Raw genomic sequence first — 26527 nt, 5'->3', positions numbered from 1 at the left:
TAACATAGGCTAAAACTGATTACCAAAAAAGAGCTGTACAAGTGGAATACAAGTAGAAAATAACCTAACTTCCTCTTTTTTCCTCCACATGCTAATTTATTTCAAGCTTTCATGGCTTGAGTCGATCCCACATGTAACGACCTTGAAGCGGTTTGTCATTGACGATATCGAAGTTGTACCTGCGTGTCAAAAAGTGTTCGTTAGGATCCTCATTTGCTAATCTACGCGTGCGTAGGATCATCTCTTATCCTGCGCAGACATTCTTCTTCCCAACGTTTTTGTACGGACTTGAAGAAAACAATCCCCAAACCCAAAGCGGCGCACACACGTGAGAATAAGAGAAAGGAAGACGCGGACTCACTTTTCTATGAATCGCTTTTGTTTATCCTCGCCGCCTTCTAGCTCCGATAAGAATGCTTCGACCTCCTCAGCCGTCGGAATCTTGCTCACTCCCGGTGGTTTATTATCCCTCTTTAACGCCGGCGATGATGATTCCATTTCCGTCTCTGTTGTTTCTCCCAAAGCCTCGCTCACTGTATCCTGAACAAACATAACGAACAAACGAAAAAAAAAAATCAATGGAGATTTAACAAAACCGAGAAGAGCTACGGATTCAAGAAGCTTCACCTCCAGATCTACACCAGAGGATGGATTGTTCCTCACGGTTTCGTTCGATTCACTGCTGAAACAGCCGGAGCTGACGATAGAGCTTTTATCATCGTCGTCAGAGGTGACAGAGTATCTACCTTGCGTTGAAGCTACGGAAGGAGAGGGAATCGCGAGGACGACGGCATGAGAGTCGGCTGAAGAATCATCGAGCTTCTTCTTCTTCTGGAGTGGGGAGACGCTTGTGCTTGAAGCTTCAAGCTCTCGCGATTCTCGTTTGCTGTTGAGATTTCTCTCGCTCATCTTCTCTCTCTGTGAAGCGGACTTCTCTGCTTCTTTCTATTTTTGGTTCGCTTCTTATTAGAAAAAAAGCAGAGGAGATTTTGGTGGGGGAGAGAGAGAGAAAGAGAGAGGAGAGTTGAAGGGTTCATGAGCCGTTGATTATTTCAACGGATGAGATTTTATTCCTTCGCGAGGGGACGGAGTTTATGGTTGTAGTCCCCGTTTCGAGTGTGACGGAGACTTGTAACGGCGCCGTTACGGAGTTTCGCTTTAAACGCTGTTGGGTTTCGGTTTCGAAACGCGCTTTCTTTTATATTTTGCCGTTTTTGGCTTCCTTTCAAAAACAATTAAAACGCAATCATTTTCTTTAGTTATGACGTGGTGGAAACGTAACAATAATCATTTTTCTTTATAAAAAGGAAAACATATAATAGTCTCGAATAATTTTCTTTTAATGGTCAAATATCACATGCAAATAGCCAAACTATATAGTTTTCCTCGACCAATGGTTCGGTAGTTAGCCGGATTTTGGATTTTACAGATTTTTTTCTTGAAATCCAAACCAGAGATTACATATTAGATCACCACCAGTTTGACCGAGGATTCAAAACACTGTTGTTTCATGTGACCTTGAGAACTGCCCACCCGAAGCTTCCATCAGCCTTTTGCTTAAACGAGTGGTAGAATGGTTTTTCTTGAACACGACACTGCTTACTGTTAGGTAATATTTTCCTTTAGTCTTCACACTGGCAACCGTTGTCTTAAATCTGAAGGAGGATTCACTTCTTCATGGTTTAGGTCCTATAGTAATTGTAACCGTGTTGTGCAATGATTCATGGACTCCAGACTCAACCATTCCCAGGTCTAACTCACACATATAAATAGGGAAAGTATTGTGTAACTCGAACCAAAGATCAATGCAACTTGAATGAAACCCATTACTAACCAAAAGGCGTATTCATCTGAAAACTCTGACAAGCAAATAGCACATTCAGTACATTGATTCCTCATTGTTGTGTATGAATAGAGGAACACATGAAATGACTTGATTATAAATAGGTCAAGACCTGTGTTTTCAGGGGGAGTGGTAACATGGATTAGGTCACCGTAGGGTGTTCGTTGAAGGGTCCAAGCTGAAGACAACTGATTCAGAAGACATCTCCAGAAGAAGATAGAAAAGAATCAGGCGACAATGACAAAGAGAAGACCGCGGGTTAAAACTACGGTGATGGGCATGGTGACCGTAGGAAAGACATCAACATCTGGTATTGTTGTTGTTGACGTCATGCGAAGATTGATAGCCGGATTAGAAACACTCCGGTTTTAACCAGTTTTGTAAATTGCTTGGTAATGAAGAAAGGTTTTGTTATTAGAATTGCTTGTGGTGAAGAAACTTTTTTTTTTTTTTGGGTAGGATGTGGTGAAGAAACTTTTGTAATACTAATAAGTAAGTAGAGAGAAGTTTGTGGTGAAATAAAATATTGTAATAGTCTTCCTATCTAGGACACATGATTGGGTAAAAAAATCATTACATATATTTGCATTGTTTATTACTAATTCTATATGAACATATATGTTTTCTATATTGGCTTAGGGCCACACAAACAATTGGTTATGTTTGGAGTCTTTGGACCTGTATTGTGTGCTAGTAACGCCGAAACTTAAATCCCTGATAGTAGTAATCAGTTAATAAGTTGGTGTACATATAAAACACATTTATTCAGGTTGAAGTAGAGGGCATGCTTAAGATCACAGCAAGAGTGGTGCCAATGACAAAGGAAGATTCAAGAATTCATGGTTACAACGTAACGGAAGACGACTGTCTCGCTCATCTCGACTTAGGCTTCAAGTTCCAAAACCTTAGCGACAACAACGTGGATGGTGTTTTGGGACTAACGTATAGGTCTAACTACGTAAGCCGACTCACGAGTCAAGATCGGAGTCCACATGCCTGTGATGGGTGGTGATAGGGAATTCCAGACCACTAGACTTTTTGCACCTGACTGCTCAGCCGCAAGGTTCACTGGTAACAGAGGCAGTAACGGTGGCCAGCGGGACGACGGTGTTGTAGATGTTTAGTGTTCTAACTTCCAAGAGTTCATACCCTACACACGTCAAATGTTTAAGTCAGATATCATGAAGAAGTCAACTTGCACTTGGACCATAACCATAACAACACCAAACGTTTCAATGCAAAAACAGAGAACAATACAAAATGTCTCATGGGCCATAACCATAACAAGACTTGGACGTATGGTGTTTCATTGACCAGAAGAAACAGAGAATAATACAAAACAAACATTAGGTTGCATCTTACTAGAATGCAACGAGTCTAAACATGTTTCAGTACAAAAACAGACATTTCATTTCAGCAACAACTTGAAGTTTGTTAGACAGTTCAACCCTTAGACAGTTTGCACGCATATGACTAAACAACAACTTAAAAACTTAAGTAAAGTAACTATCAAACATTTCATACCATTAACCCCCTTGCAACTCCACATCTTTGCTTGCCTCCCCTTCTCAAGCCTCTCCATCTCTTCACGTTTCTTCTGCAATACCCATAAACAATGAGTTTTGAGTCAGTTAACAGAGACTTTTTACAGGTTAAGAAGAGGACAAAGACCAAACAGAAACTGACCTTTCTCCCTCAGATGTTGCTTCCTCTCAGTCTCAGATATATACTGACTAGTGGTAAAGCTAAGAAGGAGAAAGACGTACGTAGTATCTCTCTGAATTTAAGAGCCCACAAACTAAAAAAGACTTTGCCTCTCAGATCAGGTGTTCCCCCAACTTTTGTTTGGTTCAATTTGTTAACTATTTCCTTGAATCGCACCGAACAGAACTAAAGCCAAGATAAAACATAAACTTAAATTAGCGAGCTTTGCTAGGTAAAATGAAAAATTGGTCTCAAACAGAATCACAGCCAAGAAACAGAAACCCAAATGGAGCAAACCTTTGTGCCAGGATCAACTTGTTTAAGGAGAGTGTTGTTAGGGCATATAATATAAGCTACCTAACAGAGACAACCTCATCCAGGAACCGACGGCTTCGCTCGCTACAAAACGGGCCTACAATTTACTGACCAAACCCGACCCGCCTTGAGCCTTAATGGGCCAGGCCCCGCACAAGCTCTTAGTTTTTTTTTTTTTTTGCCATATGACTGAAAAACACGAGGATTCCATAATAGGTATGAATTTGAATGAGAGTTAGTTTTGCCCCCCCCCATCTACGCGCTCGCCTTGTTCTTGAATTGATTACCTTTTACTTTACTTTAAAGCCCAGAGAAAAGGATCGTCTGTTATATCTCTACTCATCTTCTTCTTGATATTATCTCTACTCGTCTCCTTTTCTTGAATTGATCAGCTTTCACGTAAGTCAGTCGATCATATCTCTTTATTCACTCTACTCGTCTCCTTCTTGAATTGATCAGACTCGATCCTATCCCTACTCATCTTCTTCTTTGATTTATCAGCTTTTACATAAGGGAGAGAAAGAGATCGTGATCATATCCGAAGGTCCTCGCGAGCGACTCGTCTCCTTCTTGAGCTTTTACGTAAGTGGATATCGATTATTGTGATTGATTTTTGTCCAAATTGCTTCCATTGTTTAGAGCCCTAATTAATCTGGTAACTTTTTGTACAGTTACAACTAAATGGCAGAGAGTTCGTCCTCGTCGTCTTCGTCACCAACCACCGTAAGTTTCCGTTTCTCCAATTTATTTTCTTTGTTAGAGTAACAACATTTTTAGACTTGGCTAACCTATAAAATTTCTTAGGAAAAGAGAGGGTGTTCTATTGTTCAAGTTTGACAGAGTCATAAGAAATTGGACTAGATCGGTTTGGTGGAGAGCATCTCAACCACAAGAAGTTGAAACAATACTGCTAGAATCTCTTCCTCGGGAGCTAGTAAATATATATGAGCCGTATGAGCTACCACAGAGGTCTAGTGTGGGCACAAAAAAATAGCCATTGTCTTCAACCCAAAACTGACAAGAAGCGCCAATCCCGGATCCGGAAGCCATCACATTAATGAGAAGGCTAGCTTTCTTGGGAAGCACGTCAACAACGGTCTTCAAAGTTTTAAGTGTTGCTGAAGGCTTTGGTGGATATAAGTTCAACTTGTTGACTTTGGGTCAAGGTGTAGAAGAAGAACGTTGGCAACCGGTGAGATCTGATTTGCCTCGTCATACTATACACCAGCAAGAGACGCCAAGAGTGTGTGCATGGGCAACTCTATTTACTATCAGGCTTACCTCCTTGATGATAGTAGAGAAGCAGTATTGGTGAAGGTTGACATTCAAGTTGGATTCTCTTCTATCATTAAGCTTCCACAAGAACTCACAGTGGACTTGACGATGAGTATGGGTAAACCAAGCGGCTCTCTTTTTTCTTGGCATTCAACAGTAATTGGAGTATACCGAGGAAGAGTAACTGTCGGGGTCAACTCTCAACTTCAGAGTCCAACGGTTCTGTTTTCCATGGAGTCTCCAACTTCATGGTCGAAGGTGACAATTTTGACTGATAAATTTGAAGAAGATCTTGACTTCTATGTCCAAACGTACTTGAGGGGCTTTACTTCTTGTGGGGAGAACATCATTTTCACGATGCACCAAGTCTTGATGGACGGTGGTGGATTTGAAGTTAGACTTTTTTGGTAGGGCACTTGCGCATGTCGTCTACTACAATGCAAGGACAGGCAACTTTGATCGGGAATCAATCGAAGCAGTTAACTTTCCACCTTCCGAGTCACCAGGTTTGGATACAACCGTGTGGAACTACACCGAGAGCAAAGTTTTGTTTAATAAAGAGAGAGACTGATTTGGTAGGTTTAGAGAGAGAGAGAGAGATTGTGGGTTAATAAAGAAAAATAGATTGATTTGGTTTTAAGTAGAGGAAGAGAGAGAGATGTATAGATAGAGATTGAAAAATACTCTGCAAGATATATACTGAAGGTTTATGATGTGCAATGCATTTGTCATGTGATGTTTTGGTACGTGTCCCATTTATATTCAGACACTACTTTCTAGAAGTCAAACGCCACTTTGGTACTAGACCATAGAGTATAGAGGACAAGTTTAATATAGAAAATGCAAAAAGTTACCCAGTTTCATAATCTCTGATAAAGATAAGAGCATTCAACATAGTTTCATACTTCCACCTTCACTGATAAACCCTAAACTTCTTTTCTACCTCTTGGCCATACATGGAAGTTCTCTAACAGCTGCTTTGTCTTTTGTCCAATGCGTCTGCAAGATCTCCCGTCGCTGCCACCGCAGCTTGCACCACCACGCCCTCTGCCCTGCTTGAGATAAACCCATGAAACGTTTCTTTATATATATATATATAGTTGATGAGACCCATTTTGATGCGGTAGAAATAAAAAAAACAACAACAGAACACATGTCAATAATAACAATGTATTGGTTCAGTTTAAAACTCCGATTCATACATACATACATATATATATATATATATATAGCTTGCTTTTTCTTAACCATATAAAAAGAAAAGCTTACGTTTGGGCATTGAGGTCGATGAACTGTAAGAGATATTGAGCGTATGGCATCATCATGACCTCGGCCTTTGCATCTCCACAACCTTGTAGTATCCCAGAGTAAGCCTCGAGTACGCTTTTTCTAAGCTCTTCATCGCTCTGCTGCGCACACACCTCTCCTGCTGCTCCTTGCATGATCTCCACCAGAATTGGAGTTAGGTACCTCTCAGAAAAGTGCACACCAATGGCTAGCGCAATGTTTCGGATGCAGGAGAATATCAGAGGTTTCACAGATCTGGGGAGCTCATCGCTCTGGAGGTTCTTGAGGAGGAGACTCATGATCTGGTCGCAAAAAGGCAGTAGGATCTTGTCATCTATGGCACGACAAATGTCACCAACTACAACAACAGTGATTGAGCATTCCTCAAAATTCTCAAGACCCGCTTGGAGGTGTTTGAAGAGCTCGGGGACGTATTTCTCAAAGGCAGGTCCAGTAGCACAGGCAAGAGCTCCAGTAGCCAGCATTGCTTCTCCTCCTCCTCCTCCTCCTCGGGAAGTAGCAAGCACTCTGAGCAGCATAGTCATAATGGCATCAGCGTTTTGCAAAACTAAGTGCTTGGTCTTGTCTGTGCCACTGAGTTTTTCGACTATGAGCTGAAGAAGACCGCATAGAGAAGAAGCTTGTTGTTTCTCACGACCATCATCAATTTGCATGTCCAGAGTGTGGCCTAGTTTTTTCAGGATTTGCGAGAGAAGCTTCGGTATGATGTTCATTACAGCATCGACTTTGTCCTCCTCCTGGCCTTCTTCTCCCTCCAGAGACTCTAGCAAAATGGGTATCAAATGAGGAATATTATACTTAATGAAATCCGAATGGGCCTGAAGCAGCTCCATCTCTACATCACAGATTGAGTTCCAGAACGCAATTGCTTGGAGGGAAACACTGTGTACGTCACCGTTGATTGCTTTCAAAGTAATGTTAAAGAGTTCCCCATAGGGCCATCCTAGTACCTCGTAGTATTTTGATGCAATAGACACCAGACACTGGAAAGCCACCTCCCTGATCTCCACTTCCTGGGACATAGCTGCGCGGTACACCACCCTCATGATCAAACGACACTCCATCTCGTTCCCAAAGTTGGCCTGTGCAAAACCCAAGACGTTGAGCAGCGCCTTTGTTGCTGCGAGACGAACTCCGATGGGTTCACTAGGGAGGTTTCCGCGGAGTACTGCTCGGATGACGTTATTCACTTCATGATTCACAAGAAGAGATGTCTCCTGGCAGACATAGCATATAGTCTCCAAGGTAGACTGCTTCACTTGTGCAGGAATACCTTGCTGCGTCATGTTTCTAAGCAGGGATTGAAAAAGGTCAGGCCAGTACTGCTTTAAAGGGATTTCTACTGAGGCTACCTTTGCGATAACCTGGGATGAAGCTTGCCTTGCCTCCGATGATGAGGCAAGAGTTGTTAGCAAAAGATCCTTGATCTGTGACTTGATCACCGTGTCCATTGAAACCCACAGATTACCTGCTTTTGCTATGGCTTCTACAAGCATGATACCAGCCAATCGGCGATGACAGGGACAGAAGCAACTGCTCCTGCTCCTGCTCCGCGAGACCGTTGGCAGCCACCAGAATCTGAGTCGCCATAATCCTATTAGCAAGCAACACCAAACAATCAAAAACAACCCCCATTTGTGAATTGAAAACAATCCAAAGATATTCCACCTTAAGAAATCAAAACACTGGAAGCGATGCAATAAGCAGAAACTTCTCTCCTTCCGCTGCAGACAACTGGACAAGCAATTATCTCCTCCACGCGCGCCCCCACACGATCAATTTAGGGTTTTGTCAACAAATAAATAAAAAAAAAAATAGTTCTTTCTCGTTAATTAAAAATGAAATTATATACTTATTTGACAGGGTTTTTATTTACCAATAGAAAGATCAGTTATTTTATGTGTTTTATAGAAATGGCGTAGGCCTGGGCGTTCACGTTTTTGGGTCAGGTTCTGCCTGGTTTTTCCCGGATCCGGGTTCTTTGCATCCTAAACATTTATAGGTACTTGTAAATTTTTGGTTCGGATTTGGGTCAGTTTTTCTCGGATCCGGATCGGGTCAGATCTATATTTAAAATACCTGTAAAATATTTGTAATTTCCGAGTTTATATCGGATGCGGATTGGGTTCGAGTATTTAAGCTATGAAAAGGACACAAAATATCTAAATCCCATCAAATTCAGTCGAAATATGTCGTATATATCTCAAACTTTACAAAATAACTTACAATAAACCATTAATAATTTAAATAAAATATTTTTAAATTCAAAATTTTACATTTAGAGATTCATATTAGTTGAAAATTCTACAATGATAATAACACAAATTGTTAACAAAAATATATTTCTACTAAATCATAAAATAAAATATAGAAAATAGAACAAAATTATAGGTTTGGATATTCATGTTTTTAAGTCGGGTATGAATTGGTTCTTATCGGATCGGGTCTATCTGGGTAGGTTCTTTTCGGTTTTGGGTCTATTCGGATCAGTTCTTTTCGGTTCTGATTTTTAGGGTAGAAAATTTTTGGATCCAATAGATACTTGTAAATTTTTGATTCATTAATGATAAATTCATTTTATCTACAAATTTAAATTTTATTTTTAGTTAGAACAAAATCAATTGTGAAAATCTAACAAAATCTTATTGAAACTTTAATTTTTTAAATAAAATAATGCTTTAATTAATTTCATAATCATTAATAGTATTAATAGTATTATAAATTAGTTTTAGTTAAAATTTTATTATAAAAAAAATTAAATTCTATGCGTCTTTTAAAAAATTTACTATATATTTAATGTTTATTTTAAAACTCATAACACAATTTCTAAGAGTATACATACTTCTTTTAATATCATGTCCAACATATACGTATATTACTAAAATAAAAAAAAATCAACAAATTGGAAATATATTAGATTATCTTATATAAAAATACATAATCTTATAATTAACAAAATTTGACAAAAAATTATTCAAAAAGAAATAAATCCCGCGCTTTCAAAAATATAGTTTGGAAATTAAATCTAGAAACCTAAATCAGTAAGCTACTTTTGGTTCATTTAGCTAAAGTTTCTGTGTTTGACATCCCCCTTCAAACATGTGTTCACATCCACAAAATACCCATTTTTCATATGGGCTGAAAATTAAGCTAGTAAGAAGTCTAAAAGGCCCATGTCAAAATTCCAAGAGGCGTGTGGTCACGTCATGTGTCACCACCCTGAAGCCTCTGCCTGGTTCAGCGGGTTTCCTTATCGTCAATTATCGAAATAAATCAGCAAATCAACACTAATGTCAATTTTCTGAGTAAAAACCCATACCATGATTCTACCTTCACTCTTCTTCTTCTTCTAGGAGTCAGTCGTCCTCTGAAGCTGCGGTTCAGCAATGCCAGTGCTCTACACGTTTCCACTTCTCCCTTCTTCTTCTTCTCTGCTCCACGGAATCTCCAATCGCGGCACCAGCATCATCCTACATCCCCCGGAGGTTCAGATCTCATGTTTTCTCGTCGCGCGTTCTGATCCCGGAGAATTCGACGGTTTTAGTTGCTCTTTGCGGCGGAGGAGGTTGAATGCTGGTGGTGCACATGTCTTCGATAATGCTCCGTCTCGTACCTCTTCGCTCGCTGCATCTACATCCACAATCGAGATCCCGGTTACGTGTTACCAGGTATTATCGAAATCATTACTTAGGTTAAGTGGAATTCTTGTTGAAGTAGCTGTTCGTGTTAGTCAGTGTTGAGAAACTATTGATTTGGCTAAGTTAATTTTGCTGCTGTCAATGGAATTGAATCTTGTAGCTTATCGGAGTTTCTGAAAAAGCTGAGAAAGACGAGGTCGTTAAGTCGGTGTTGAATTTGAAAAAGACTGATGCTGAAGAGGGCTATACAATGGAAGCTGCTGCAGCTCGCCAGGTTCAAGTCCTATACAGAGTTTGATTCTGTTTCAAGTGCTTCATAGGATCTGACCATTTTTTATTATGTGAAAGCTTTCGTCTCTTTAATGTGCAGGATCTTCTCATGGATGTTAGGGATAAACTTCTCTTTGAACCAGAGTATGCTGGTAACCTTAAAGAAAATATTTCTCCTAAATCTCCTCTTAGAATCCCATGGGCTTGGTTGCCTGCTGCTCTCTGCCTTCTTCAAGAGGTATTACTACTGATTATGTCCCTGCAGATGTCTTGTACCTTTTCTATCGGTACCTTACCTCGTTTAAATGCAAATTTAAACTTTTTGCTACGAGATTTAAGAGGGATTTTGATGATTTCCCTCTCAAGTTTTGTGCCTTTTTGAGCTTAAGATATAAAGGATTTTGGATAGGAGATAAACCGGTGATGTGAGCTACTATGCTTCAGGTTGGAGAAGAAAAACTTGTGCTGGATATTGGCCGGTCTGTTCTCAGGCACCTTGATTCAAAGCCATATATTCATGATATATTTTTGGCTATGGCACTTTCTGAGGTAAGATCAGTAAACCAGGGCCGGAAACTAGTTACCAGTTTTCACTAACTTTCTGCTTTTCTTTTATGTTATGGTTGTTGTTTTTTTTCCATGAAGTGCGCGGTCGCCAAGGATGCTTTCGAGGCGAACAAAGTCTCTCAAGGATTTGAAGCTCTTGCTCGTGCTCAGTCTTTTCTGAAGAGTAAAGTTACTCTTGGGAAACTTGCATTGTTATCTCAGGTAATAGCTGCGTTGCATCAGGCCTGATTAGGCTACTTGTGTTTACCTTTAGTTCTGTCACTTGCTTAGCATGCCTTATCTAGTAATGATGAGGAGCTTCATATGTAAGTTCGCTCGTATTATCCAAAAACAAAATCTACCACCATTTTTAAGTGATTTAAGTTGAAAATTTTAGATAGAAGAGTCCTTGGAGGAGCTTGCAGCACCATGCACATTAGATCTACTGGGCCTACCTCCCTTGCCGGAAAATGCGGAGAGGAGACGAGGTGCAGTTGCAGCGCTACGTGAACTTCTGAGACAAGGCCTTGATGTTGAAGCTTCCTGTCAAATTCAAGACTGGCCATGCTTTTTGAGCCAGGCAATTAGCAGGCTACTGGCCACAGAGATTGTTGATCTCCTTCCATGGGATACCTTGGCCATTACACGGAAAAATAAAAAATCACTTGAATCCCACAATCAAAGAGTAGTAATTGATTTTAATTGTTTCTACATGGTGTTGGTTGCTCATATCGCTGTTGGATTTTCAGTCAAGCAAACTGATAAGGTATGTAACTCTTTTCTATCGTTTGATAAATTTTAACTAATTGGTTCGTTTTTCTAGTCTGTTCGTTTATAAAGGATAACATTCAGTATGTTTGTGTAGATTAATAAAGCAAAATCTATATGCGAATGTCTAATAGCATCAGAAGGTGTTGATCTGAAATTTGAGGAAGCTTTTTGCTCATTTCTTCTAAACCAGGTACTTTTTCCCTTTCCAATGTGTCGTTGCATCTTAAGCACTTCAAATTTACTTAAATCACCTGCTCCGCAAGATTCATGTCTTGTACATTTAATTAAGTACTACTGGACCTACATGTTGGATAACACAGGGTTCCGAGGCTGAGACCCTTGAAAAACTTAAGCAGCTGGATTCAAATTCAGACTCTGCGGTTCGTAATTCGATCTTGGGGAAAGAGTTGAGAACTACTTCTGCAACACCATCGTTGGTAAACCTGATGTCTTTTACCGAGAATTTTGTGTCTGTATGTTGCTAGGAGTGCAGACGTAATTATTCCTTGGCTGATGGTTCTCCCTGATATAAATGGCATGATCAACTTAATGAAATATGAATTGTGCTATGTTCTCAAGCATTGACTGAAACAATGAAAATAGAGATGTTGAGTGTGCAGTAGTAAAATTCATAGAATCTGCTTTAACAGCATTGCGTATGGCCTTCAGTTTCCATTTAGTTGACATAAGCTTTTTTTATGAAAAAATGATCATGGGTAATTCCCTTGATTGATTCATTCAATTTAACTTTTTGCTACATTTGCATACGCTTTTGTATATGTATATCGTTTTTAGTTGTAATTTTCTTTAATAAAAGTTGATATTGACCTTTTACGTACTACCTAATAAAATTAACCAGGAAGCGTGGCTAAAGGATTCAGTGCTTGCCAACTTTCCAGACACAAGGGGTTGTTCGCCATCTTTGGTAAGAACCAGATCACTGAATGATTCTGTAAACCAGTTCTATATTTAAGCAGAAGCATATTTATACGTACAATTTATGCAGGCCAACTTTTTCCGGGCTGAAAAAAAATATCCAGAGAACAAGAAAATGGGGTCACTGCCAATTATTAATCACAAGACGAACCAAAGACCGATTTCCTCTATGCAGTTCATGAACTCGTCACAACATCTTTATACATCTGTCGAGCAATTGGCACCAACAAATCTGCAGAGCCCAGTAGCATCAACAAAGAATATTGATGAAAGCGGTGCCAGTAGGCCATCGGTTCAACTGAAAAGGAACCTTGGTTTACAGCAAAATAAAATATGGAATGGTTGGCTCTCTCAGAGCAGTTTGATCCAAAGGATATCTGTTACTGCTTTATTAGGCTGCACCGTGTTCTTCTCTCTAAAGCTAACAGGCATTAGGTCTGCTAGATTTCAGAGCCTGCCTACATGGGGTTCTGCAAAGCCGCACTTGGAATCAGATTCTGGGAATTTCAGAAGAAACCTTGCTTCGGTGAACAGAGAGGGTGTCGTGGGCAACATCAAAACACTCTTGGACATGTTGAAGAGGCATCATGGGGAACATTCGGATGCCTTGTATCTAAAAAGCTCTGGTCTATCGGCTACATTGTCTCATCCCACCTCGGAAGTTCACAAAAGACCTATGCTTACAGAAGACGCCGAAGAGCTTGTGAGACAGTGGGAAAATATTAAAGCTGAAGCTCTTGGACCTACACATCAAGTTTATAGCCTTCCTGAAGTCCTTGACGAAGCCATGCTTGTCCAGGTCACTGTTTCTCCACATTTAATCTGTTTCTGTGCTTAATTGATTTAGTTTCAGTGATTTGGTTAAACGTCAATCTTTGAGTACAAATCAATCAATAGTTCGGCTTAGGTCCGGAATAAGATGTAGAAAATTGATATTTTGCCGTTAGGTTACATTTTGAACACGCAGTAAGACTGGGATGAAACAAAAACAGTGCTGCATAGACCGGCGATTGAACCTTGACCTCTAGATTAGAAATAGCTTGCGTGGCCACTAGGTCAAGTTCTAGATCGTTATTTAGATTCATCAGAGTCTACGTTGTTGTATACGTTGCAAATGTCTGTCAGGGTATGCTCATTTGTTCTTATTTCGGGTAATGTGGACTTTGCAGTGGCAAACGTTGGCGCAAACAGCAAAAGCTAAATCTTGTTATTGGAGATTCGTTTTGCTTAATCTTGAGATTTTGCAAGCACACATATCGACAGATGGTAGTATTGCTGGTGAGACGGCCGAAATCGAGGCCCTTCTAGAGGAAGCAGCAGAACTAGTTGACGAGTCTCAGCCCAAAAACGCAAAATATTACAGGTAAAAAAACATTTGCTTGACTTTGTGGACTGAGTGCGTATTTTCGCTGATGCTTGGGTTTCGTATATTTTGTGTAGCACTTACAAGATCCGCTATACTCTGAAGAAGCAAGAAGATGGATCGTGGAGATTCTGCCAAAGCGATATCCAAATACAGAAATGATACGATCTTCCTAGAAACAAAGCACAGTATATCGCAGAATGATGTTTGATCTAACTAAAGTTGTAGCATCAAACTATAGGAACATGAGTTCATTCTAGCCTTTGTTCTTGTTTAGCCAACTATGTAGGAAAATCTTTAAAGGTTTGTTTCTTATTCCTTAGTCCAAACCCGGAAGTGTCTTTGTAGATTCTTTTGATTTGGATGATGTGTTTGTGGATATAGCCACCCTTTGGAATTTTCTGTAAAGCGTGTCACCTCATCAAGTTCATTTAAAAAGCTAAAAAAAAAATACAGAATCTAATTGTAAATTACGTAGGACTAAAAAAGTATTTATGAAACTCATGAGTCATGACCAGTTAACGTATTACATCGTGCTTAGTGTTTAAACATGCACTGTTTAGACTTTGAGATTTCAAAGTTACTAATTAATATTATCATGAATTCTGGTAATAAATTCAAATTCGTGATACGTATAAAAAAGAAAAAAAAACTAGGATAGCACCAAACCAAGTTTTTGTTCTCAAAGTAGCACTCAAGGCTCAAAGTCACAAAAATAGGTTTCATTAAAGAGGTAAATATACACTTATATCCCTTGGGTTAATTAATCCAAACTTTAAGGTTTAGAGTTAAGGGTTGGGGTTTTGGAATTAGAGTTTAAATTTTTATAAAATATAAATACTAAAATAAAAATAAAAATTTTAAAAACAGTTTCAAAAAGTATTTTTAAATTATAAACAGAAAATTTGAAAAAAAAATAAAAAAAAATTTTGAAATTTTTTTTTTATAAAATTTCGAATCTGAAAACATATAATCTGAAACTATAAAAAAAATTCATTTCATTTTTTTATTTTTATTTTATTTATTTTTGTTTGTTTATTTAATTTAAACCAAGGGTATTAAGGATATTTTACTTTTTAATGAATGTCATTTTTGTGACTTTTTACTTCTAGTGTCATTTTTGAAACATAAACTTCAAAAGATGCTATTATTGACAATTGCCCTATAAAAAATATGAAAAATCGTGGTTCTATATATAGATGTAGTTATCGCTAAGATCTTTTTGGTTTAAAGTGGAAAAAAATTATTATTAACTTGATATAAATACAAGGAAAATTTATTGATGTTTAGTGTAAAATTTTATGTAATAAATAATTATATATTGATAAATATATTTTTTTATGTAGTTTGACTAGATAATTATATAAAATTTCTAGATAGAGAGGGAGACAGGGAAAGAGGTTCCCGACACGGCAAATCCAAAACCGTGACTCACTTTTGCTTTCGATTCTCTCTCTCTCTCCGCAATCACCAACTTTCTCCCTCATCATCATCCTCCTCCAATTCCCCCGCGAACTCGAAAAACCCTAAATTTCCATAAAATCCCAAAACTAGACTCCTCTTCGAGTCGATTCTCTGATCGGCAGGGGGGAACACGATGTTTCCATGGAACTTCGCGGAGGCTGCTTTCTCAAGGTGGGCCGTGAAGAGGGTCGTCAAATTCTTATTGAAGAAGAAACTCGGCAAATTCATACTCGGCGATATCGACCTCGATCAGCTCGATATCCAGCTTAGGGATGGCACAATCCAGCTCTCCGATCTCGCTATCAACGTTGACTATTTCAATGACAAGGTTTATCTCTCAATTGATGCTCTAAGTTATCGAATTGATGGCAGTTTTACTTGTCGTTGAACTTATTATAGATTCATCAAAGTTTAAAACTTTTTGATTGTTTTGGTGTTTGATTCCAGTTTGATGCTCCGCTGCTCATAAAGGAAGGTTCGATTGGTTCTTTGTTAGTTAAGATGCCTTGGAAGACTAATGGTTGTCAAGTTGAGCTAGACGAGGTCGAGCTTGTTCTTGCGCCACGTTTGGAGAGTACTTCTTCTTCTTCAAATGAGCCCAGCACCTCCTCTTCTGCTAGGGATGATTCACGTATTGGACTAGGAACTCATGAGAGTGAGATGTTGGTGAACGCTGCTAAGTCTGCCTCTGTTGATGTTCATGAAGGAGTTAAGACTGTTGCGAAGATAGTTAAATGGTTTCTTACGAGCTTCCATGTCAAAGTTAAGAATTTGATCATAGCGTTTGATCCTGATTTTGGCGAAGAACGGAATGAAGCTGGTGGTCCACGGCCAAAATTGGTGCTTAGAATGGCGGAGATAGAGTGTGGAATTTCAGAGGAGAGAGTTTCGACTAGTGAAGTGTCCCCTGATAGTTTCCTCGGTATTAATCGACTGAGAAACTGTGTGAAGTTTCAAGGAGCAGCTGTAGAGCTTTTACATATGGGTGATGATGATGATGATGATGATGATGGCGACATGTCAAATGATGTGATCATGACAGGCGAAGGAGGTGGCTTTTCAGGGAGTGTGAATTTGAGTATACCTTGGAAGAATGGTTCCTTAGACATTCGCAAAGTGGATGCTGATATTTCTATTGATCCTGTTGAAGTGCGGTTTCAACCTTCTACAATTGGATGGTTCTTGCGGTTGTGGAAGAATTTCAGTAGTTTCGGATCAGACTGTTGTCCTTCAGTTTCGCATTCTGATTTATCGTTGGGTTCACCTGCGGTACCTACTAATGTAATGGTAACGCCTCCAGCTACGTCATCCTTGTCAGGTGGACAAGAAGGCGAGCCGGATATTACTCCTGAGTTACAGTTCATATCAGATTGGTTCCCGTCTTCCTTCAGTAAGAAAGAAGAGGATGGAGAAGTTGATATTGGTGCAAGGTATTGCATCCTTTGCTTGACTTGTATCTTCATCTTTTGTCACAATCTGGACACGATTATATCCTTAGTTTGTTTTTTAAATGAGCTCTCTTAACCGTGTTATATCTTCTTGTTCCCTACAGTGTGGACCAGTTCTTTGAATGTTTTGATGCAATGAGGAGTTACCAATCAGCTTTTGGAAGCCAAGGAATGTGGAATTGGACATCCTCTGTTTTCACAGCTATCAATGCGGCATCTAGCCTTGCTTCTGGGTCTTTACTTCTTCCTTCTGGTAATATTCTTTTCCTGAATTATGTTTAAATGTGATCTTTCTGAAACGGTTTTTTGGTAATCATATTATAATATTAGTTTCTTTTTCTGTTTATTCTTTCCATGCCATCAAGCTTTGATTTACATATGCATGTAATAAACTCTCTGCAATATCTGTAGCTTTTATTTACATTGTAGCTTTTATTTACATAGGCCTGCATCGTTTCCTGTTCATATGCTTTGTACTCTACTAATCAGTTCTTCTTCATGTGCAACTATTCTCATCAATATGCAGAACAGAAGCACGTTGAAACTAGTTGTAAGGTATCCTTTGCTGGAGTTTCGGTGGTACTGTTTTTCCAAGATGAAAACGTTTGGAAGGATGTTTCCACGGGGATTCACTACTTAGGCGCAGAACTCAGAGATATTTCTGTGTCTTTTCAGGTAATTACTTTGATGAACTGTGTTTCCTCCCCTCATTAGTATCTGTGCAAGTTACCTCAAAAACATTCAATAATTCAACAGGTATCCCCTCAGAATATGAGGTTAGAAGCAGAAGTGAACAGCGTGGAGATCGCTGATTATTATCAAGCTGGAAATGTTGTTGACACCGCTAATTCTGAATATCAGAGTGGTTTGATTAAGGATTTACAAGCCAAAGTTCAGAGTACACTTCCTCCCTCTGCCTGGGCTGATATGAATGCTGCTTCCGAAAAATTAAGCGAGATAGTTTCTGATGGCTTCCTCTTTCGTAACAAGGGTTCTGCAGTCAAGACATTGTTAGTTATAGCTGCAGGGGGGAGTGGATTTCAGTTTACTGTCAATTTCCAATCATCCAAAGCCAACCTTAGAGGATCAAACTCATTCTCGCTGAGTTTGCCACCTACCACACTCTGGTTGAACCTTCATTCAGTAGAAATGTTGGTAAATCTCTTCAACGATGTGTCAGAATCTATCCCCGTAACTAGTCATGAAAGGAATCAGGTTGCATCCTCTTCTAAATCAGAAAGATTGCGAGGTAGCGTGTCAATCGGGAATGCTCGAGCGATTTTGTGCTTCCCCATTTCAGAAGGGTTGTGTAGCTCGCTTGGCGAACATTTTATTGTAGTCGACTTATCTTCCTCTCTACCTTCTGACAAGGAAAGGCGTAAGGAAGGAAGTCCAGGGGAGAAGTACTTTACATCGGCTGCTCGCTCCATATGCTTCAGTGTTGGAGATGTTAGCATTTATATGGTCACTTCTGACCATAAAGATTCTGAATCAGGGGGTGAATTCTCTGCATATAGTATTTTACTTACCAACAATAGAACTAGTCACCAACTTTCAACTATTGGTATGTTTTGGCAAGATGAAACTATCATTAGCCCTTGGTTAGTGGAGAGAGCTAAGATGCTGGCTACGCAGGAAGAATCTATTCAAACAGATAAATCTAGGAAGAACGGCCTTGAGTTTGCTGCTGTTGCTACTGCCAAAGATCAAGAAGACATCTACTCTCAAACCAGGAAAGAGATATTTTTGGCTTCTTCATTCTGCCTCTGCGTTCATTTGCTTCCACTTACCATCCGGTTAGATAGTTGGCAATACAGCAAGTTATGTAATCTCATAGATCAGGCAAAAAATTGGCTATCACGTATGGTAGCCAATACAAGTGAGAAACAAGAGGAACGTGCCTTTAAGAAAATAGAGGAATCTGTTGTGTGTCAAGCGTGTCTGGTTGTGGAATGTGATTCTGTTGACATCTTCGTTAGGCCAGAACCTCGAATGGACATTAAAAATCAACTTCAGATTGAGCTTCCAGGATCATGGATTCAGTTAAACCTGAACGTTCAAAAATTAAATCTTATGTCTGTCTCAAATCTTGGCAGTATCTCTGGTGCTGATTTATTTTGGTTAGCCCATGGGGAAGGCACCCTATGGGGCTCTGTCACCGGTCTACATGATCAAGAGCTGCAATTAATCTCGTGTAGCAACTCTGCCATCAAGCGCGGTAATGGAGGAGGTTCAAATGCATTATCGTCAAGGTTGGCTGGCTTAGATATTCTGAACTTACATGAGCCTGGGGCCTGTTACGATTATTTAGCAATATCTGTCAGGGGCTGTACGATTTCTGCCGTAGGGGGACGCCTGGATTGGATAGATGTGGCTTCTTCTTTTTTCACTTCTCAAGTTGAGACAAATTCTGAAGAGAGAAACTCCAGCTCATCTAGTAGCTCCTCGTTTACTCTTAATTTGGTTGATGTTGGTATAAGCTATGAGCCCCACCACGAGAATACAGATCATTTACATCAATCAAGTGATCCGTGGGTGGCCTGTCTGGTAGCGGCATCTTCTTTTAGCCTTTCAAAGACAAGTCTGGTTGATTCCATAAGAAATGACTACAGAATCAGGATTCAAGATCTTGGGCTTCTCCTGTCCTTGGATTTAGACCTTAGAAGACTTGATGGAACGTACAGTTCAGCTAATCTTCATAAGACTGGCTATGTTAAAGTTGCTACTGAAGCTTTAATTGAAGCAACTCTAAGGACAAACTCTGAAAGTGGCCTTCTCTGGGAGTTAGAGTGTTCAAAATCTCACTTGTTAATTGAAACTTGCAGTGACACAACCTCTGGTTTGATTCGCTTGGCCACGCAGCTCCAACAGTTGTTTGCTCCTGATTTGGAGGAATCAGCTGTGCACTTGCAGACTCGATGGGACAACATTCAGCAAGCGAATGCTAGGAATGGTTTTGACATCAGCGATACACTCAGTAGCTCTGGTTCAAGTGGAGAAATTAAAAACCTAAGATTTGGCTCCGAAACTGAAACAGGAATCATTGGTTTGATGGGCGAAATAAATGAAGATGCTTTCCAATTTGATGTCAATCCTAGTAGTCAGTCCGACTCTTTCGAATCTCAGAATAACTATATGTCCCCTTATGGGCATGCACCTAACTGGGTACCTGCTACTCCTGAGGAACCACCTTCTAATCAGTTCATTGGTGAGTCATCGTCCAGATTGAAACCAGAAAGCAGCCAAATATTCCTTGAAAGAGATGGCCTACCTGAAATTATTGAAGACTATTGTTTTTCCGAGTTCCATCCCTTGTCAGAGGTACCTCAAGAAGGGGATTCATCTGGGAGACAAGTGTTTCTTGAGACTGATTTGAGTAGAGGAAACTCTGGGTGGTATGATGACACTTCCATAAGAATTTTAGAAGACCATGTGTCAGAAGCAACTGAGGAAGATCATGAGGAACATATGCTGGATGGAGATTTTTCATCTTTTGGCCTGACGTCTCATTCTACAGTAACAGCTAATGGACGTGTAATTCTGAAAAACATCGACATCAAATGGAGGATTTACTCTGGCTCTGATTGGCATGATTCTGGAAAGAAAAGTGAAGTTCATAAAAGTATAGTGGGCCGGGATACAAGTTCTTGCCTTGAGCTGGAACTATCTGGGGTGCAGTGCCTATATGAGATCTTCCCAATTGGTGGAACATGCACCTCTAAGCTATGCCTCATGGTCCAAGAATTTTATCTTTATGATAGAAGCAAAGATGCACCATGGAGAACGGTAATTGATATTTTTTCACCTTTAAATGTCATAAGATTGGTTATACTAAAAGTAACTGAGTAGATAATTGAACTTGTTCGTAGGTGCTTGGATATTACAACTCAAAAGATCACCCAAGAGATTCGTCTGCAAATGCAATCAAGGTTGAATTAAAAGCTGTCAGACCTGACCCTGACACGCCACTTGAGGAAAACCGGTATGCTTTTTTTTTATTATTCTACTGTGTTATACTTACCTTTTTATGTCTAAGAATAAGGATCTTAGTAAACTTGAACTACGTTATTTCTGCTACTTAAATCTTTTTCCCTTAAATAGATTTTGGTGTTACATTACAACTTATATGGACTTTCTATTTATGGTATATGAACCCTTTATTTCGTTTAACTCATTAACTGCTTCCTCACAGGTTACGTGTTGCTTTACTCCCTATACTGTTGCATCTTCATCAAAGTCAACTGGATTTTCTCATCAGCTTTTTTGGAGCTAACAACCTAGAAAAGCCTGTTGTTTCCGTCGGAGACTCAGGTGGTTCAGCGTTGTCGGTTTCTGTTAACGGACATAATATCATAGAAGAAGCGCTTCTTCCATATTTTCAGGTTAATAAAGTTTCTTTCTTCCTGTAAGCCAATATGATGGTAGAGGAGAAATATTCACGCATTATCTTCCTAGGACGTGTATAAAATATGTATAGGGATAGGGTGTGTTTTCATGCTCGATACTAATCATGTTAATGTCTCCAAAAATAAACTTTTTTTTTTTTTGTCTCTCAGCTAAAGTAAAGATATATTTGTGTTTTCATTTTCTGAGGAAATATGTTTCTATGAGGTTGATTTTGTTAAAATGATCTGACTAGGGAAATTTACTTGCAGAAATTCGACATATGGCCTGTTACTGTTCGAGTTGACTACAGTCCACATCATGTTGATCTAGCAGCACTAACTGGAGGGAAATATGCAGAGCTAGTGAACCTTGTTCCCTGGAAGGTAAGGAACACAAATTTTGAGCTTGTGTATTCAAACTTTTTTTTTCAGCTTCGTTTACTCATAGAGGAACATATGTAGGGTATTGAACTAAAGCTCAAACATGTGCATGCTGCTGGAATCTACGGCTGGGGTAATGTATGCGAGACTGTAGTGGGAGAGTGGTTGGAAGATATATCTCAGAATCAGGTTCGTTTCTCATAGCATTAATAATCATCCTTTTTATCGGTTCAGACTCGCAAGCTTTTCAATGTTCTGTAATTGTATTTTTAGATTCATCAACTGTTGAAGGGTATCCCAACAGTAAGATCACTTTCTGCTCTTTATGCTGCTGCTACGAAGCTAGTCTCTTCACCTGTTCAAAGTTACAGAAAAGATCGAAGGCTAGTAAAGGGAGTCCAAAGAGGTAAGGCGTGAAGTTAAAGGGCTCAATGTTCAATTTTCACTATTATTTTTCCTTGTTTTCCTTATTCTTTTTTGTTAGCTGAATGTAACCTATCTATGGTGCTCTTTATGTTATCATATATGGTTATAACTGTTAAAAAACCACTTGCAAAAGTGGAGCTGGTCATAAATGGTCTATGGTGTCAATCTCACTCCACTAGAACAGGGTTAATAATATTAGTACTATCCCTAAAAATAACTTCAAACTTATGTGTTTGGTTCATCCAGGAATTTAGAGTTTGTGTGTTTACTATGATGGTACGTGTGACTGATCTGAAATTATCAATTTTCAGGTACTATTGCGTTTCTGAGAAGCATCTCACTGGAAGCCGTTGGACTTGGTGTTCACTTGGCAGCCGGGGCTCATGATATTTTGTTGAGAGCAGAATATATATTAGCAAGTGCACCATCATCGCCACAGCCCCAGGGCAAAATGAAGACGAATGTTAGACATAATCAGCCGAGAAACGCTAAGCAAGGCATGCGTCAGGTGAGTGTAAAGGATTAGTACATGTCTTGAGTTTCTGCTCAAATGATCCCTCGTCCGCTTCTGAATCAGATGTTTACATTTATAGGCATGCGAGAACATCGGTGATGGAATAGGAAAGACGGCTTCTGCATTAGTCCGCACGCCTTTAAAAAAGTATCAACGTGGAGACGGAGCTGGATCAACATTTGTAACAGTTGTTCAGGGAGTTCCAACAGCTGCTATAGCACCTGCTTCAGCTTGTGTTAGGGCGGTACATAGCGCTCTTGTTGGCATCAGAAATAGGTCAGTTTATATTCAACTCTTTTTGTAATGTTATTTTGCAGAGTACTAAAGAGTCTTTGGGGATTTTTCAGTCTTGATCCTGAACATAAAAAGGAATCCATGGAGAAGTACTTAGGACCAGATAAGCAAAGGAAACAAGACCAACATAGATAAAGCCACGGTAAATTTTAGGCCATTCTTAGATTGTTATTGCAGTTGCGGTAATATTCATCTAGCGGATTGAGAAACGAAACCAGGCTTTTAACCATTTACTGCTCGTGTTTCTAATATGTTGCTACAGATTATTATCCATGTTAGTGTCAGGTCCCTGTCTTCTACATATAGCATGTAAGTACACTAAACCGGTTTAGGTGTTCTCAATTCTTATAGACCTCGAAAATAAACAGTTTGCTAATTGTATGGATTTTTTCTTGGTTCCCTAATTTCAGCAATGTTTCATTTTCTTGCAGGTGTATAGGTTTTGGATAGAGTGAAGTGCAGAACCATTCTTTTTCCCCTCGAAAAATCATAGAGATGGGATAATTTTGGTAAAAAGTTATAGAATCATTCAGTTTGTCTCTGTACATAAACAAATTTCGATCTTGCACCATTGTAAATATATATATATACATACCCCTCCCCACAAGGTTTGCCAAATGAGTGAAAGTGTAGTGTTTTCTATGTATATTATTGTCCAAAAGAAATTTATTTTCTGACAGATTCTTTTTCGTAATTTTCTGTTTTCAAGATTTAAATTAATTAATTAAATAAGATAACATCGACAAAAACACTTCTCTCTCTTGATAATTTCTCCGACCTCTCTCTAAGAGTTACAAAAACAAAGTTTCGTTTCCAGTGGCCGGTGGCTCTCTTGTTGCCGGTCACTAAATCTTTTTGTTTTTTGTCTGTAAACTATGTTCGATCGTCAGATCGATAGTCTGTCTTCCGATTAGTGGATCTAGGTTTTCCAGTTAGTGGATCTTTGAATTCCGATTAGCGGATTTCGCCCCTTCCGTCACCAAATCTCTATCCCATGCGACTGAGTTGGAGCTCTCCTCTTTTCCGATCACCCTCGATCTCCTTTTCTATGAGTATAATTCTTTCTCCTCTCTATATGTTCTTGGAGAAAGTTTCTCAAACGTAAAGAAAGATTGAGTTTTTGGATTTATCTTGATCAGCTACAGAGAGATTCAGTAAAATTGGCATCTTTTATGGAGATGGTCCAATATAGGGTCTGCTCAAAGTTGTTCAAGTCTTCCCAGAATTTACAATCGGTGTTCGCAAGGATCTTTGTCTCAAGAACATGGCTAATGGCGGAAGAGATAAACATGAGTACAGTTAATGGTGAATAAAGTTGGGAAAAGAAGATTGAAGCACTGTATTGGCTGGGTAATCTCGCCGGCGAAAATGGCTGAAGTCACCGGAGCTAGCTTTTCGAGATTGCATGTCTTTTTCTCAACACGTGTTTAAACTTTTGTTCTTGTCCATACACGTGGACTTTGGGGTTTGTACAGTTGTAATGCGTGTATGTTTAAAAGTTGTACTCTTGAATCAGTCGTCTAAGATGATTGTGTTGGAATTTGGAAACGTGGTCAAACATGGTCCCCTAAACAGAATTCACGGAATTCAGTACTTATTTCGTTTCGCACCATATGACCTTCTAGTTTTTTTTACACCAACTTAAAAATAAATTAAATGTTCAGTTTCACTCTTATTTAATATAAAAATTCTGTTCATTTTATTTTCCTTAATTTATGTAGAGAAAAAAAATAGTCACATAATTTGCATTCAAATTCTAAAACAATACTTATTTTGTAACAAAACAATTACTCCCTCCGTTTCATATTAAAAACAATTACTCCTTCCGTTTCATATTAAGTGTCATTTTTGAGAATTTTTTTCGTTACAAAATCAGTGTCATTTTTGATTTTCAATACAAAATTTATTAATTTTATGCAAAATTTATTTTTCTATTGGTTGAAATATGGTTAGCTGTATAGGTAATAGTGTTTTTTTTATAGGAAATGTACAAAATTAATTGTTTCTTTAATCCGTGTGCCGAAACCTAAAACGACACTTGTAATGAAACAGAGAGATTATTATATAACAACACTTTAGATTAGTAATTTAGTGACAATGTTTTTTTCTCTTATGAAAGGACCTTGTAGACTTGTTTTGTAAGTAGCATCTATGTTGTTGGAGTTAGTATTATTTTCACGCTGGTAATTACTATTTGGATTCTTCTTAGAAGATAAAATGAACAGAGTTGCATAGATTATTGATTATTCGGATCAAAACTGATGTATCAAATTGAATAGTTGATTATTCAGACAAAACGGATCATATCACAAATATCTCTAAAAATTTGGAAATTTGATTTGTGCATACCCCTACTTTCTAAGACTTGCTGATTAATACATCAACTATGTAACTTCTGACAGAAATCGATCGGGATAGTTGATAGTCCGGTTAAATGGTGAATGTTAGAGAAGATAGTATAAAATACTAAACCAATTGCATACGAATTGCTTATTTATAATGAAGTCACGATCACAGGTCAGAATAACGGGGAAACTACATTATAATAAGAGATAAGTCGAGAACTCAAAGAAAAACAAGAACAATAAAAAATCGGAAATAAATTATTTTGTCATTAGCATTAGAAGTCTAGTTCGTCGTAATTAGCTAAATGTTTTAGGAGCCCATCGTTCAGTCATCAGATTCCAATATACTCGCAAGACAATTCTGCATAATGAACATACATAAAGAAGATTATGCATACAATATTTGTAAATATAGAACATTATTACCATTTAGATATATACAACATGGAGACTTGGACTAATTATGTAACCTGAGATTTGTGGGGAAGGTGGAAGTTGTTGTTGTTGTTCTTGGAGTGAATTTTCTTGGGATTACTTAGACCTAGTTTCCACCAATTACGAGATCCCTTTGAGTTCGTACGGTCAGAATCTTGAACGCTTAGCTCTTCTCTAAGTGTGGTCACTTTTCGCTGACGAGTCTTCTCCAATGGCAACAAAACTCCACCAAAGAAGATCTCATCAGCCGCAGATATAAAACCGTAGTTTTCGACATTGAATTTGAAATCAGACGAAACAGGAGCTTCCTTGTACTTCATCTGATCCTTTCTTGATGAAATTGTCTGATGAAGCGTCAGATGATCACTGTCTGCAAAATCATTGGAGAATGAAATTCTTGCGTCTACAAAGGATGGATACATTGCGTCTTGTTCTGCAGTATTAGCCATCTCTCTCTGACTTCTGGTAAGTATGTGTTTCTTTTAGTGTGCAGTCTATGGGGATCTTCATGCATCCACATGTTTTGCATTTTATAGATATGAGACGTGGTGGGCATCCATGTGGATTTCTCCTTTATTTTTTTAACCTAATATTAAACTTTTAAACCTAGTTTTTTATACAGTAGTGGGTTATACGGATTCAATGAACTAAAGATTTAATTTTGTAATTTTGACTCTTTATTGTGGATAACAAATAGTCAATGAACTACGACATCAATACACTTACTTTATGGACATATATATTAATTGAAGCATTAATGCGCCGTAAATATGGTATAAATTTATGGGGTAAATAAGGTATCGATAACAAGAGCATTATTAGTGGAGAATTTTTCAAAATCAACTTCTTAACATTAATATATCAAG

At 38.7% G+C, this 26527-nt stretch overlaps 5 protein-coding genes, 1 long non-coding RNA gene and 1 pseudogene across 9 annotated transcripts; 2 read left to right on the top strand and 5 right to left on the bottom strand.

The window, feature by feature from the left end:
- LOC106293502 (cyclin-dependent kinase inhibitor 6) lies at nt 1–1061 on the bottom strand. The gene is made up of 3 exons (XM_013729180.1): nt 628–1061; nt 362–540; nt 1–179 (listed from the first exon to the last, which is right to left on the bottom strand). The coding sequence occupies exons 1-3, from the start codon at nt 907–909 to the stop codon at nt 110–112; spliced, it is 531 nt and encodes a 176-aa protein (XP_013584634.1). The 5' UTR covers nt 910–1061; the 3' UTR covers nt 1–109.
- Nucleotides 1062–1492: 431 nt separating this feature from the next.
- Nucleotides 1493–2175, bottom strand: LOC106345127 (annotated as a pseudogene).
- Nucleotides 2176–2588: 413 nt separating this feature from the next.
- On the bottom strand, nt 2589–3928 carry LOC106293090. 2 transcript variants are annotated; one of them, XR_001260352.1, is made up of 4 exons: nt 3845–3928; nt 3530–3733; nt 3368–3440; nt 2589–2993 (listed from the first exon to the last, which is right to left on the bottom strand). It is a non-coding gene; the product is annotated as an uncharacterized LOC106293090 (long non-coding RNA). The 2 variants fall into 2 exon arrangements; XR_001260351.1 differs by having other exon boundaries at nt 3530–3878.
- Nucleotides 3929–5948: 2020 nt separating this feature from the next.
- Nucleotides 5949–8250, bottom strand: LOC106344004 (importin subunit beta-1-like). Of its 3 annotated transcripts, none has more exons than XM_013783377.1 (3): nt 8114–8250; nt 6407–8039; nt 5949–6189 (listed from the first exon to the last, which is right to left on the bottom strand). In XM_013783377.1, the coding sequence occupies exons 2-3, from the start codon at nt 7939–7941 to the stop codon at nt 6105–6107; spliced, it is 1620 nt and encodes a 539-aa protein (XP_013638831.1). In that variant the 5' UTR covers nt 7942–8039; nt 8114–8250; the 3' UTR covers nt 5949–6104. The 3 variants fall into 3 exon arrangements, with proteins under 3 accessions (XP_013638831.1, XP_013638832.1, XP_013638833.1); XM_013783378.1 differs by having other exon boundaries at nt 6407–8023; nt 8114–8242; XM_013783379.1 differs by lacking the exon at nt 8114–8250 and having other exon boundaries at nt 6407–7735; nt 7798–7889.
- Nucleotides 8251–9745: 1495 nt separating this feature from the next.
- On the top strand, nt 9746–14366 carry LOC106295951 (plastid division protein CDP1, chloroplastic). The gene is made up of 12 exons (XM_013731966.1): nt 9746–10113; nt 10244–10357; nt 10454–10591; nt 10798–10902; nt 10999–11121; nt 11297–11665; nt 11765–11860; nt 11991–12107; nt 12530–12595; nt 12677–13405; nt 13776–13969; nt 14047–14366. The coding sequence occupies exons 1-12, from the start codon at nt 9832–9834 to the stop codon at nt 14129–14131; spliced, it is 2418 nt and encodes an 805-aa protein (XP_013587420.1). The 5' UTR covers nt 9746–9831; the 3' UTR covers nt 14132–14366.
- Nucleotides 14367–15362: 996 nt separating this feature from the next.
- Nucleotides 15363–23560, top strand: LOC106294583 (autophagy-related protein 2 homolog B). Its single transcript, XM_013730185.1, has 15 exons — nt 15363–15761; nt 15881–16863; nt 16986–17134; nt 17408–17556; nt 17638–20667; nt 20751–20863; nt 21074–21263; nt 21537–21650; nt 21729–21836; nt 21921–22053; nt 22385–22581; nt 22667–22863; nt 22935–23023; nt 23144–23190; nt 23313–23560. Exons 1-13 carry the CDS (start codon nt 15567–15569, stop codon nt 23014–23016), a joined length of 5640 nt encoding a protein of 1879 aa, XP_013585639.1. The 5' UTR covers nt 15363–15566; the 3' UTR covers nt 23017–23023; nt 23144–23190; nt 23313–23560.
- Nucleotides 23561–25360: 1800 nt separating this feature from the next.
- LOC106294028 lies at nt 25361–26159 on the bottom strand. The gene is made up of 2 exons (XM_013729646.1): nt 25697–26159; nt 25361–25587 (listed from the first exon to the last, which is right to left on the bottom strand). The coding sequence occupies exons 1-2, from the start codon at nt 26108–26110 to the stop codon at nt 25552–25554; spliced, it is 450 nt and encodes a 149-aa protein (XP_013585100.1). The 5' UTR covers nt 26111–26159; the 3' UTR covers nt 25361–25551.
- Nucleotides 26160–26527: the final 368 nt, after the last annotated feature.

The sequence above is a fragment of the Brassica oleracea genome, chromosome C5 (assembly GCF_000695525.1).
Source record: "Brassica oleracea var. oleracea cultivar TO1000 chromosome C5, BOL, whole genome shotgun sequence".
In the NCBI taxonomy this organism is placed as follows: domain Eukaryota; kingdom Viridiplantae; phylum Streptophyta; class Magnoliopsida; order Brassicales; family Brassicaceae; genus Brassica; species Brassica oleracea.
Note: the sequence above shows the minus strand (reverse complement) of the source record. Positions and strands in the feature narration are given on the sequence as shown.